Source organism: Delphinus delphis, chromosome 10 (genome assembly GCF_949987515.2).
Source record: "Delphinus delphis chromosome 10, mDelDel1.2, whole genome shotgun sequence".
Taxonomy (NCBI): domain Eukaryota; kingdom Metazoa; phylum Chordata; class Mammalia; order Artiodactyla; family Delphinidae; genus Delphinus; species Delphinus delphis.
This window is the reverse complement of record NC_082692.2, coordinates 84,577,488-84,589,691: the sequence shown is the minus strand read 5'-3', so window position 1 is coordinate 84,589,691 and position 12,204 is coordinate 84,577,488. Positions and strand designations below refer to the sequence as shown.

Here is a 12,204-nt window from a genome sequence, read left to right as displayed (position 1 = left end):
CTCAAGTGCATTGGCATCATTCTGGGCTGTACCTTCAAGACATTTTTTAAAAGGCAAGCATTAACTTAGTGTATATCCACACAGACATTAAATAGAATAATATTATTGTCTGTATGAGTCTGTCTCGCATTTATTGAGCCCATGTTCTGTGTTAGGTACCGAGTGGGCAGAGATGAGCTAGTTGTGATTCCCTGTCCCTAAAACTTTTCAACCTGGGAGTTCATAGTAAAAAATAGTTTATTAAACAATTGACCCTAAAGTTTTGAAGTTTAATTTTGGGGCAAGCATGTTGAAATCCCTTTAAAATCAAATACATCTATTTATTCATCCATTTATTCAGCATTTATTCAGCACTGATCTTGGCGGCTTTCCAGAAGTTATACTCCTCACCCGGGTGAGCTACCCGTAACCAGTATATGTAAATGATTGGGCTCACGGGCTTTATCTGACTGTCAGATGTTGAGATGGTCATTTTTCCATCAAGTTTCATCCTGGAAATGAAATTCTAAATTCATTCAAGTTTAACAATTCCTGTACTCATTTTTTTTTTTTTTTTTAAATTTCCCATCTTGTCCCTTTTGGCAAGTCCTGAAAGGCAGTAAGGGTATAAAGGCTTGTTCCACTTCTCTGATGAAACAGAAAAGTTCCCATTCAGGGGTACAGCCGGTGGGGTCTAAGGATGCTTCATCCGGAATGACTGAAAGGCCAGAAGTGAGACTCAGCCACACAGGCAGCAAGGATACAGCCTTTGCTACACCAGCATCAGGGTGCGTGGCAGGCTGGAAGTCGAGTCCTGCGTAGCACTTGATTTTTTCATGTGTGTGTATGTCTCTGTATGGGGGTGTGTGTGTGTGTGTGTGTATATACGTATATTTAACAATTGCACAGCAAAAAACACCTACAATGCACAAAATTAAAACTTCGAAAGATACCGAAAAAATGATACAGTGAAAATCTCGCTTCTCTGCTCACCGCCCCACCGCAATGCCCGGTCCCCCGCCCCAGAGGCGACAAGTGTTAAGAGTATCTTATGTATCTTTGCAGAGATACTCCACCAGGGCATCACTGCCAGTCTGTTCTTCTTCCTTTCAAAGCCAAGCACTTTATCTCAGACAGTTGTATATTTTAAAGTGTCCAAATATGAACAGCAAGTGACAGCAGTATGTATCCCGTGTTTCCATGTTGGTAAACTAGAGCCCACGAGAAGGAGAGTGCAGTGTGGTGACGTGCCGGGGTGCCCGCACCGTTGGCCAGGGCAGGGTTGCGTCAGGTGTGGGACGAGGGTGGGGCAAAGTTGAGCCAACACAGCATGAGGTGAACTTTTAAAACTAAGAACATATAATGCTTTCATGATAAAAAATACAGTTTTAACGCAGAGGCACATTTTCAAGAGGTCCACTGAGTGTGTAAGTATGTGCGTGTGCCAGGAGTTGGCATTCCTCTAGCCTTCAGGGTGTGACTGGCGATGCTTCTGAGGCTTCAGTGAGTTGTCATTGGTCCTTTTCTTTGAAATAAGGATATTGAGTTGAACCAAAAATAAATTCTTAGAGGAGAGTAGTTTTTATTCAGTCCAAGGAGCCTTTCCAAATAAGTCAGCCTAGAAACGGGGGGCGGGGGTTAGGGTGGAGGTGGCCCACGTGCTGAATTATGTACTTTTATTTCTAGTTGTGAATTCCTCTAGTGAAGGCGTGGTACCTTCTTTCCTACTGTTACTTTCAGAGCCCTCCTGGCTTAACCCACAAGGCACAGTAGAATAACCATTGGCAGTTTCTAACTGATGATGCTAATTTTATATCCTCACTAGTGGAGGCTCCTCTTTTCCAACCTGAAGAATCACACAAAATAGGTATAATGGCTGAGAGTGTACTGGGCATGTAGCATTTCTCAAGAGCAACTTAATGGAGTATTAATGGTCAATCTTAAAACGTAGTACTCATTTAACTGAGTGATTCCATTTCTCTGAATATATCTTCTAGTAAAAATCAGTTATATACTGGGATGTTTTGCCTGGTAAAATTTAATTTCTAACATTTTTCCTAAATATTAGAAACATGAAGGGAATCTCAGTGTCCAAAATAGAGGAATGGTTATATCAATTTTGGCAGATAGCTCGAGCTAAGAGGCTACATGACAGACTGTTACACATCAGTAACTGAAGCTTTTGAAGATTAGTGGATAACATGAGAGAGTATTTTCAAAATTATCGAAAATTTAAAAGGATGCAAATCTTCATGCCTAATTTGTCAAAAATTGTGTGTGTGTGTGTGTGTGTGTGTGTACTTGAGGGTAGTTATTTCTTTTCCAGATTTTTCAAGGATTTTATAACAAATATATACTAACGCATTTAGGATTGTGAAACTACTTTAAATAATGTTAATAAAATTGGTAAAGAGAAGAGTTATTATGGTTGGATAGTTTTTCTTTTTCCTTGTAAGATGTTGGTAGGAACAGTTTTCTTTTTAAATGCTATCCTTCCCTCTCAGATATTCTGAGAATCTTGGTACTTTGAAGGATTCTTGGATGTTAAATGTTGCCAGTAATTTTTTTTAATTCTATTTTCATATCATACCTCTTTTATTCTTTAAAGACTCTGCAGGTGAACAAAGATAGGTAGTCATTCTTTCCTTCGGTCCAGTGGAATTTTACCCTCGTAACCGCTCAGAGAATATCATTGTATCGTTGGGCTTTAGAAACCTCACTGTAACTACCTTAGTTCACTTGTGCTATTCTTTTCTCTCATGGGGGCACCTTTCAGTGCTTTCCTGAGTTAGTTTAATGCATTTTTTTGTTTGTTGTTGTTTCTCAGCTTTGTTTTCTATTGTCAGGGAAACTAGCTTATTATTTTCAAATTTTATTAGATTTCCAAGCAAGTCATTGAAAAGCCACAGGGAGACCTATGGATCTTTGATAAAGTGTTGTTCAGTGTATACGTGTGTTTGGTATTCATGACCCTCAGTTTAAATGTTCATAATACATTCACTGTGGATTAATTATAAGTCAGGGACAAGTGGCGTTTGTGTATGTCTGCTCTACGAATGTGAATCGATAAAATATATGACTACACATCCTGGGGGTTATATAAACTACAGGCCTCTTGTGTGTGTGTGTGTGTGTGTGTGTGTGTGTGTGTGTGTGTGTGTGTGTGTGAAATCATAATTCAGTGTGCTTGAAGTTCAAAGTCAGGCAGCGGCAGTGGAGTAAGTTGCAAAGTAGCCCTTTCCTTGAAGGCAGTGTGCTTTAGTACGAAACGGAACTCTTAATGTCAGTTTTATGTTTCTATTTGACAGAGTCTAAGGTTATGGAAACGACTGTAAAAATAATTTGTCTGAAAGAAGTCTGGATGCAGAAATCTAATAGAGAAAATATTTGAGAATATGGTTCATCAGCAAGTACAACAGATACACTTTTCTAAGTGCCACATGGCATGGATCAAAGCGTCCCATGACCTGGATCCGTGTGGCCCAATCATTACCTATTGATTGGAACCCCACAGGAGGATTAACCCTTTCACGTTCATGCCAAGTTTTCTTTCACTCTTTGGTGTTAGTAATTTTAGGGATAGAATCTTCCTGCCACTATTAGCTTTTTTTTTTTTTTAAGTTAATCATCTACTTGGATACATTTGTCTTTCTCAATTATTTTATTCTGAATTATTTAATTGCACTCTTCTTTGCTTGATAAACTTAACCAGTGAAAAGATTTTACAATTTCGGGAATACTGTTGGTGGCAGAAGAGGGGGAGAAAAATATGTAACATTCTGGGTAGAAAACAGCGAGAGCATCTCAAAATCAAGTACAGATGTTATCATCTTCATTAGGTAGGTTAAAGGATAAGTTCTAGCCTTTTAACGAACCCTTTGCAGTCTGAGTGGAGGGCTTTGCCTCTAACGAAAACCTGTCGAGCACTTTTCACACGTGGTGGCACATTTGTACTATTGGGCTGTTCGCATTTTGAAATTGAACTCTTGCTGTAAGTAGAGCGCCGTGCAGAAGTAATTCGTAAATTCCACAGGAAGAGGAAAGCACGGATTGGTTCACCTTTGGCCACGTGGGCTGCCTCCTCTTACCTCGTATGTCTGGTGGGGGGGTTCTGCGCAGCCAACTTATTCTCTTGTCCTCTGTGTGTTTTCTTTCAGTTTGTCCCACGAGGAGCATCCCCATAGCCATCCTCTGTATGGACATGGCGTATGCAAGTGGCCTGGCTGTGAAGCAGTGTGTGAAGATTTCCAGTCATTTCTAAAGTAAGAAGGATTTGATATTGCTTTCTTCTCTCGCGTAGCCGTCACCTCCCGCTCTTCGTACTTTACCTCATGCGGTGCCTTTTTGATGGCGAGTTTCACGCCACCATTTTGAGGGTAGCCTCTAAGTCACCATGTCGAGCAGTGTCCCGGGAATAGTTACAGAGTCTGCTGAGGGTTGCCTTGTAAAGGGGGAAGGATTTACATCCAAGGGCATTTTTGATCCTCTTAGTGAGATCCTGTATTTACTTATTTTCTCAGAATGACAGTGATTAAGTAAAAATTCTCCCAATATTAAACGTGCAGTAATTCAGTTTTCACTTCTATTCACATCCCTACATATTAAATCAATGACATACGCCCTAGCTCTAGCTTTATAAAATTGGTGTCAACTAGTGGCCACTAATAGCTTGGAGACTGGGCCTCTTCTTTGGTTCTTCACAAATGACTTTATAAACGTAAGAAACGGATGCCCGGGAAAAGCTACCAATCTGATTCTTATCTTTCTGCATTGGTGTTGACTTCTGTTCAGATTCTTGTCCTTATAGGGAGGCGAGAGTAAGTTTAATTCCTACAGTTAAAGTATGACTAAAACTTGGGTTATCCCATTTGAATCTGTACCACTGATAAAGCATCCCTGTAAGTAAATGGTACGTTCATCCTCTCCTAACCGAAGTGAAATGCTTCTGCACGACGTGTTAACATTTCCCTCATCTACGGTGCCTTGTCCTTTAAAGATATCGAGATGAAACCACCCTGCATTATTGACATCACATAAATATATTCATAGTATCAGTGAATCACTGATGTATGGAGTGAATATAATACTACGTTATATTTAGTATGTTTATCTGTCATGCAAGAAGCAAACATGTGCACTTGTAAAACTCCTGTGTATATAGGTACGTGACGGTTTGCAAAGTGGGTGTCGGGACTGGGGGCAGCGGGGAGTCTTTGCCTCTGGCTTTTCTGTCTCATTCAAGCCCCAGGAAATAGAGGCGGGCTGATTTAACATGCAGGTCTCTGGTTTTGTGCGGTCTTTCTATCATTAGAACAATCTCTGTATCTTTCTTTACAGACCTGGGTACAAATATTTTAATAAAGCCACCCTTAGAGATAGATCTCGTGCTACCTGCAAGCGCTTTTGGTGAATATCATTTTTTTGATTAATGAATGGGAGTCTGTGAAAACATTGTAGAGCTTCCCCGCTGTAATATTTTACTTCGAGAGCATTATGTGGTCCTTAAAAACGGAAGTATGTAAAAATTTTAAAAAAGATATTTTACATTGTTTCTAAATATTAATACTCAAGAGCAGTGATACTTTATCTTAAATTAAGCAACAGTCCGTTACAATTATGATGATTCTGGTTAGAGCTATTGGGCTTTGTTCTCTTATAAATCCCTCATTGTAGAATCTTTGTTTTGTTGCTTCCTGATCACTTGCCTAATTGTTTGTAGATAACGAGACAAAAAGATCTTGGCAGAAACCACGTTTAAATTCTGATTTCACCTTCGGCACCAGTGCTACCTTTGATAAATATCTCGGTGCTAATTTCACTCCTCTATAGAATGGCTAGAAAACATCTGTAAATACGATTTATTTTATAAAGTCTCCAGAACTATAAAGTTGCTGTCAACATTTTTGGTGACATGTATCAGTTTTAGAGTCATGAGGGAAGAGGGCATTTTTCCAATTGATCACTCACAAATTTTTGTTAATAGGCAAAGTATTTCCACTCTAATCCTCAAATCTTAGTTCCTTTTATTATGCGAGCTGGCGTTAGGGGGGTGTGTGTGTGTGTGTGTATGTATATGTATATGTATTGGGGGGACAAATATACCTCCACAAAGAAACAGCACACTTTTCAAACTACATCGATTTCTAAAGAAAAGAATCTGAAGATCATCAGAATTAGAAGCTAACTTGATTCCTTTAAAAAAGCCCTTTTCTCTTCTAAGGATATTAGGAGTCAGGCTCTTATGTAGGAAACCACCTATTTATTTTTCACTTTTATTCATGTCTCTATTATTTATTGTGGTTTTGCACATGACGTGGCATTTTTGTTCAGTGGAATTGGAATGCTCACTATGATCCCGCAACTGTTGCTTATTTATTTCGTAGTACTTATTTATTGACATATATTCGGCCAGAAGACTTCTGTTTGCAAGCTATAGAAAGCCAACTTTAATTGGTTTAAGCCAGAAAAAGCGGAGGATGGTAATTGGCTCCTATAACGAGGAGGTCTGGTGGTACCGCTGTCTTCAAGCATGACTGGACCCTGATGCTTGAACAAGGTTATTGGAGTATCGGTTCATTGCCCCTTAGCTCTGTTTTCTTCTTTGTTGCCTTCATTCTCAGGCTCTTGCCAAGTGGAACTGAAGAAGACAGATTTACCTGCCACAGGTGTATCCATCCCAGAGTGTATCTCTTTTCCAGTAGTGCCAGGAAAATGTCCTCAGCAGACTGTCATTGGCCCACACTGAGTCACGTGTTCTAGTTCTGAAGCAGTCACAGTGAGGCAGCCAGGCTTCAGTCACACGCCCACCTTCGGAGCAGAAGAAGAAGTTCACCCCACAGGAGCCACGTAGGGGCTGGGGATGAGACGCTTGGTTCACAAAAGTAAAAAATGAGTCTTGCAAACCAGCCGAGGGGAAAGTAAATGCTGAATAAGAAAAAAACCCTCTAGAACTCAGAGTTCTCTCGGTGCTTTCCTGAGTTTATCCGTTGACCTGCGGTCTGTGACAACTTCGGGATTTTGAGTTTCTCCTACAGCATGATTTCAGCTGTGGGAAATTCAGAGTTGTCTTCAGCTCTCAAGATCTTGCCTAGAGTAGTGGAAAGTAAGTTAGTCTTCTTGTGAACTCACGTCTCCCACGTGTGCGCTCCGTCTAAAGGGTAATCACATTGGCTTTAGCGAAACCAACTTTGCTTTCCATTGAGCTGGACTGAAAGAGCTGCCATACTTCTTGTGGTTCCAACAAAAGCCACATGGCCTCTTTGAATGACATCATAGTGGAGTCATTATTATCGGGAAGTGGGAAGTGATGTTTCAAACATTTCTTCTCAAACTGCCAGATCTGTAGGCGCTGAAAGCACCTCTTTCCTGGGCCCAGGAGTGGGCCATTATCCCACTTTAGACGTGTTCTCTTATGGTTTTAGCAAATTGATACCAGTGGTGCTTAGATTCTCAAGGGAGTCCTACTCAACAAAAATGTCGTATTGCTCTGCCTTTGATTTAGGTGTTGCTTCACCGATTTCTTGTTTTTCTCACCTAAAAATCCCTGATTCTTCTAAATCCCCTGATTTTACACTCCCCTGGCAGAGCCCTGAACTGTGCAGCAGGCACAGTTCCAAGTACTTTATGTATATAGCTCGTGCAGTACAGCCACCTTATAGTGGTATTACTGTAGTATTACTCGCGACCTACGGTTAAGGAAACTAAGGCACAGCAAAGTCAACCAGTTTTCCCAAGGTCACACAGCTTATAAGAGGTGGAGTCAAGATCCGAACCCAGACAGGATGGCTTCATAGGACTTGCTGTTAACTGTTCTATAATACCGCCTGGTTAGAAGCAGCTCATTTTATTAACTGTGTGCTCTCTGCCTAAGGCAGTAGGTATAAAGGAAGCTTTGAAGAAAGGCAGAATGGGCAGTGAAGCTACTTGCTAGGAGTGCGTTCTTTGAGCTCAGTATCAGCACGTGTGTCTTGGGACGATAGTAATAACTACCCCTTGGGGTTGTGAGAATGAAAAAGGTACCTCGTGTCAAGTGCCTGGCCCATAGCAGGCACTCTCGAAAAATATAAGTACTTCTTTTCTCGTCTACTTAAGTGTATTTTTTTGAATTAATTAATTTTAATTTTTTTGGCTGTGTTGGGTCTTGGTTGCTGTGCGTGGGCTTTCTCTAGTTGTGGTGAGTGGGGGCTGCTCTTCTCGTTGCGGGGCACGGGCTTCTCACTGTCGTGGCTTCTCTTGTTGCGGAGCACGGGCTCTAGGTGCGCGGGCTTCAGTACTTGTGGCACTCGGGCTCAGTAGTTGTGGCGCATGGGCTCTAGGCGCGCGGGCTTCAGTAGTTGTGGCACACGGGCTCAGTAGTTGTGGCTCACGGGCTCTAGAGCTCAGGCTCAGTAGTTGTGGCGCATGGGCTTAGTTGCTCCGTGGCATGTGGGATCTTGCCGGGTCAGGGATCGAATCCGTGTCCCCTGCATTGGCAGGCAGATTCTTAACCACTGCACCACCAGGGAAGCCTGCCTTAAGTGTATTTTTAAAAGAGAAATAATGGAAACTATCCAAACATGGCTGACCTCGTAACTAGGGAAGAGGTGGTGACTATGCAGAGCTTTGGTATGTCAGAAGAGACCGTTCTTTAATGTAATTTTTAACCAGAAATTTCTGGTAAGAAGTCCTACACAGTCGGATGTGATCTTAGGGCAAGGGTGGCAGACTTTTTCCATAAAGGATCAGATAGTAAATATGATGGGCTTTTGCAGGCCATCCAGTCTCTGAGACGAGCACTCAGCTCTGCCATCGTAGCAGGGAAGCAGCCTTAGGACCCTCTGTAAGGGCTGGGTGTGGCTGTGTCCCTTGGACCAGTTTGCTGACCTCTGACCTAGGGTACAGTTTTTGGTGTCATTATGTTTTTAGCTGAGCCACATTCTTGCATTCCCTGGGCATCATCGCTCCCCTGGGTTACTTTAGTGTGGATTCACAGAGCCCTCATTTTTATTCATATTGAGGGAGAATATCCATGCCTGCCTTTTATACTTACCCGGGTTTGTGTTCTTCCACCTGGTTTTCAGGGTTCAGTATGAAAGAGCAGAGTGACTTGGCTTGGTAAGTGTTTTCCAGTCTTCTGTTGCTCAGGCTAGGCAGCTGTAACTTTTAGAGAGGCCAAGATCAGTTGTTCAGGAGGAAGCTCCCATGTGACAATAAAATGCCACTGTTGACAGAGAGAGAGGTGAAAAGAAGGGAGGGGGGACTCACAGGTCTCAAAATGTGGCCTCTTTTTTTTTTTTTTTTTCCCTCCTGAGGGAAGAAGTATCATAACTCTTGGTCAATCAAAACCAGAGATTTGACACTCTTGTTTGTTCCCAAGGTGAGGGGATACCACAGGGCCCTTGATTTCAAAGATAAATACTGTACAAATAACCATCCTGTTGTCTTTCCCTCCCAGCCAACAGAGGGGCGCTTTATCACAACCAGCAGGTACCCTGTCTATTGTGTGCATTTATTTCCCTGTTTCTTCTCCAAACAAGTTGCAGTTTTAGCGCTGATTATTTTTTTTCTAATCTCTGCGCCGTTAAGTGATCATGTGACAGTGGTGTTTGTTGGAGGAAACTGACGCCGGCAGGTACTCACGCTAACTCTAACGCAGCCCGCCAGCCCTGCATTGCTCGGAATCCTCCGATAACAGCCAAGCAAAGAGAAGCCCAGTGCCATCCAGATAGGTGAAGCTCAGGGTGTCCTCCTGTCCTCTCCCCACTTGGATCAGGTTTTATTCTTTTTTTAACCAGGTTGAAGATACGGTCCTCGCCAATAAAAATAGGGATCTATAATTCTTCCCCTTTGCTTTTTGAAAAAGGGCCCATACCATTCTTTGGCAAGGTGGCGAGTGGATCTGAAGGCTAAATCATGACCACATTTTCCTGTTTCTGACTTAGAATGTAAAATCAGACACAGACCCCATAGTTTCACAAATACCAGTTCCTCATGTGTGTTTGGGAAAAATGTGTCCATTTCCCCTAGTTTTTCTTTTCGACAGTCACTTGCAGAACATCTAACAAAAGTATAATTTGGGCCCTTGCTTGATAGCCGTCTGAAAGAAATTGGGGTGTGTTTTTTTTTTTTTTTGTCTGTTTCTGTTTTTATCTCCTGGTTATTGCTCATGGAGAGAAGCACCATGCCAGACAATCAAAACCCAAATTCCTTTGCATGTTAGTCAGATGTACATTACTTTTTAAAGCCAAAACAAATTTTATATGTGCTGTCATAGAAGACGGGGAGGATAATGTCACGAGGAAATGCCCAGCGGTGGAACTTCGACCCTTTCAAGAAGGTCGAGGGCTGGAGACAGCAGAGGACATTTATTTCATCACTAATTCACTTAAAAAAATTTTTTTTTTTCTCTCTGAATTTCACTTCTGAAAACTGTGAAGAGTTTTATGTGCAAGAAACTCCTAAGTGCTGCTCTGTAATGTTTTCACAAGTGTTTTTATCATGGTAACATCTTGTTTACTTTAGTTCTCGGCCTAAAACTACTTGGAACATGTTAAGAAAACATTTCAAGAAAGCCTCCACAAAGAGGCTTTTGTTTTCACAGCCACCGCGAGGCTGCAAGGATCACAAAGGTGTTAACTTTCAGCCCCTTAAGCACTTCCACATGAAATTCCAGCACCGATGTTTGTGGTTTTGGAAAAACAAAGTGTACGTTAAAGAAACCAGGTATATGCTAATACACGTCGAAGGAGGCCGGATATCATAAATTGTTCCAAACCCATTCGTGGCTCTGGGTTTGCACACCTGGATGTTCTGCAGTGAAATTACCTCTGGGGAGTGCAGGAGAGCGCGTGGAGGGGGAGTCAGTCTTCTAGAAGGTGGGCATATGCAAATGTGATTCTAGCCTCCCCGTCTCAGTCACCGGAACTGGGGGAGGAAATTTTCCCCCATCAGAGCCCAGGTGACAAGTCGTGGAGTTTTCCACAATGAGCTTAATATGTTTCTGGATTTGACTTTCCCACTCACCGTGCCTTTTTGAGTTGTTTGACCGAGGAAGATCAGGTGGTACCAAAAAACATTTTCTTCCCCCTTGAAATGTCTCTCCTTTCACCTTTCTGACACTGTTCAGGAGTTCAAGACCTTTCCAAGTACTCAGAGGTCAGGGTGGCCTAAATACCACAGTGCCCTCTAGTGATCTGTAGAACGTTCGATAGAAAAGTTGAGACAAGTTTGCCAGAGGTAACCGGCCCAGTGCCACATCGCCTTGCTCAAAAAGCAGCAAATAACATCGGAATGCATTGTTTCTTGCAGCAAACAGATTTTAGTCAGAAATGCAAATGAAGTTTAATTTTTCCTCGTAGGCTTTGAAAGCATTAGAAAAATTTCTGACTGTCTACTCACGCAGTGCTGCACATCACTGTCTGTGGACACGGCGCATTGTACCACTGCAGAGACAGTGCTGTGTGTTCTTCTATTTTAAGAGCCATTAGCTAGCCTAGGTGTTTCACGTGATCGCTTCCGGCCTGTAATTAGAAGGCATCGCTGAAAAGACAGGGGGATCGTCTTTGCTCCACACTTTTATTGACAGTGTCTACCATATTACGGCCATGTCTAAATGGTAAAATTTATTATTAGCAGTAGTGTCACAAAAGTCTGAGACAGCGATTTTCCTTTCAATAAAAGTAGTTAAAAACCTTTTAGAAAATCCATAATTTTGATTGCTGGTACTTCATAAATGTATAACTGGTACTTTTTAGCTGTCTCTTTAGGGAAAAATGAGTTTTATCACTTGCAGTACCTGGGTTAATGAAATTGTGTGTTGGAATTTAGCCAGCATGAAAGATGAGATCATTCCCAGATACTAACATTGGCAACAGGTCTCATAAAAAGCTCTGACTCTTGAGTGAAGTATCATTCGATTTTTTAAATTATTATTATTATTTTATTTAAACTGAGGGATTAAGCTCATTGTCATCTTCAAAGTTTCAGTGCTGGCGAGAGTCTCATTTGGCCTCCCATTCGAAACCCAGCGACCTAAAAACCTGGACCGAGCCAAGAGAAACAGAGAAATGTCCATCAGTGCCTCGTCGAAGAATTTCCTTGCTTCAAATTTCAACTCCAGTTCCTGTTGAGCCCTTTACAAATCACGACTCTCAGCTCAAATTTGAAATAATGCTGCCTTTTTCCCCGTGTTCCTCCTGTGTTTGATTGTTTGTGGATATTAACTGTCCAGGAAATCCCATACTTACA

General features: G+C 41.8%; 1 protein-coding gene across 15 annotated transcripts in view; it reads left to right on the top strand.

The window, feature by feature from the left end:
* FOXP1 (forkhead box P1) overlaps positions 1-12,204 on the top strand; it is a 595,507-nt gene that overhangs the window by 532,811 nt on the left and 50,492 nt on the right. For all 15 annotated transcript variants that reach the window (XM_060022897.1, XM_060022898.1, XM_060022901.1 and 12 more), the window contains one exon: positions 4,137-4,241. In XM_060022897.1, coding sequence (XP_059878880.1) covers positions 4,137-4,241 — 105 coding nt within the window. The remainder of the gene's footprint in view (positions 1-4,136; positions 4,242-12,204) is intronic.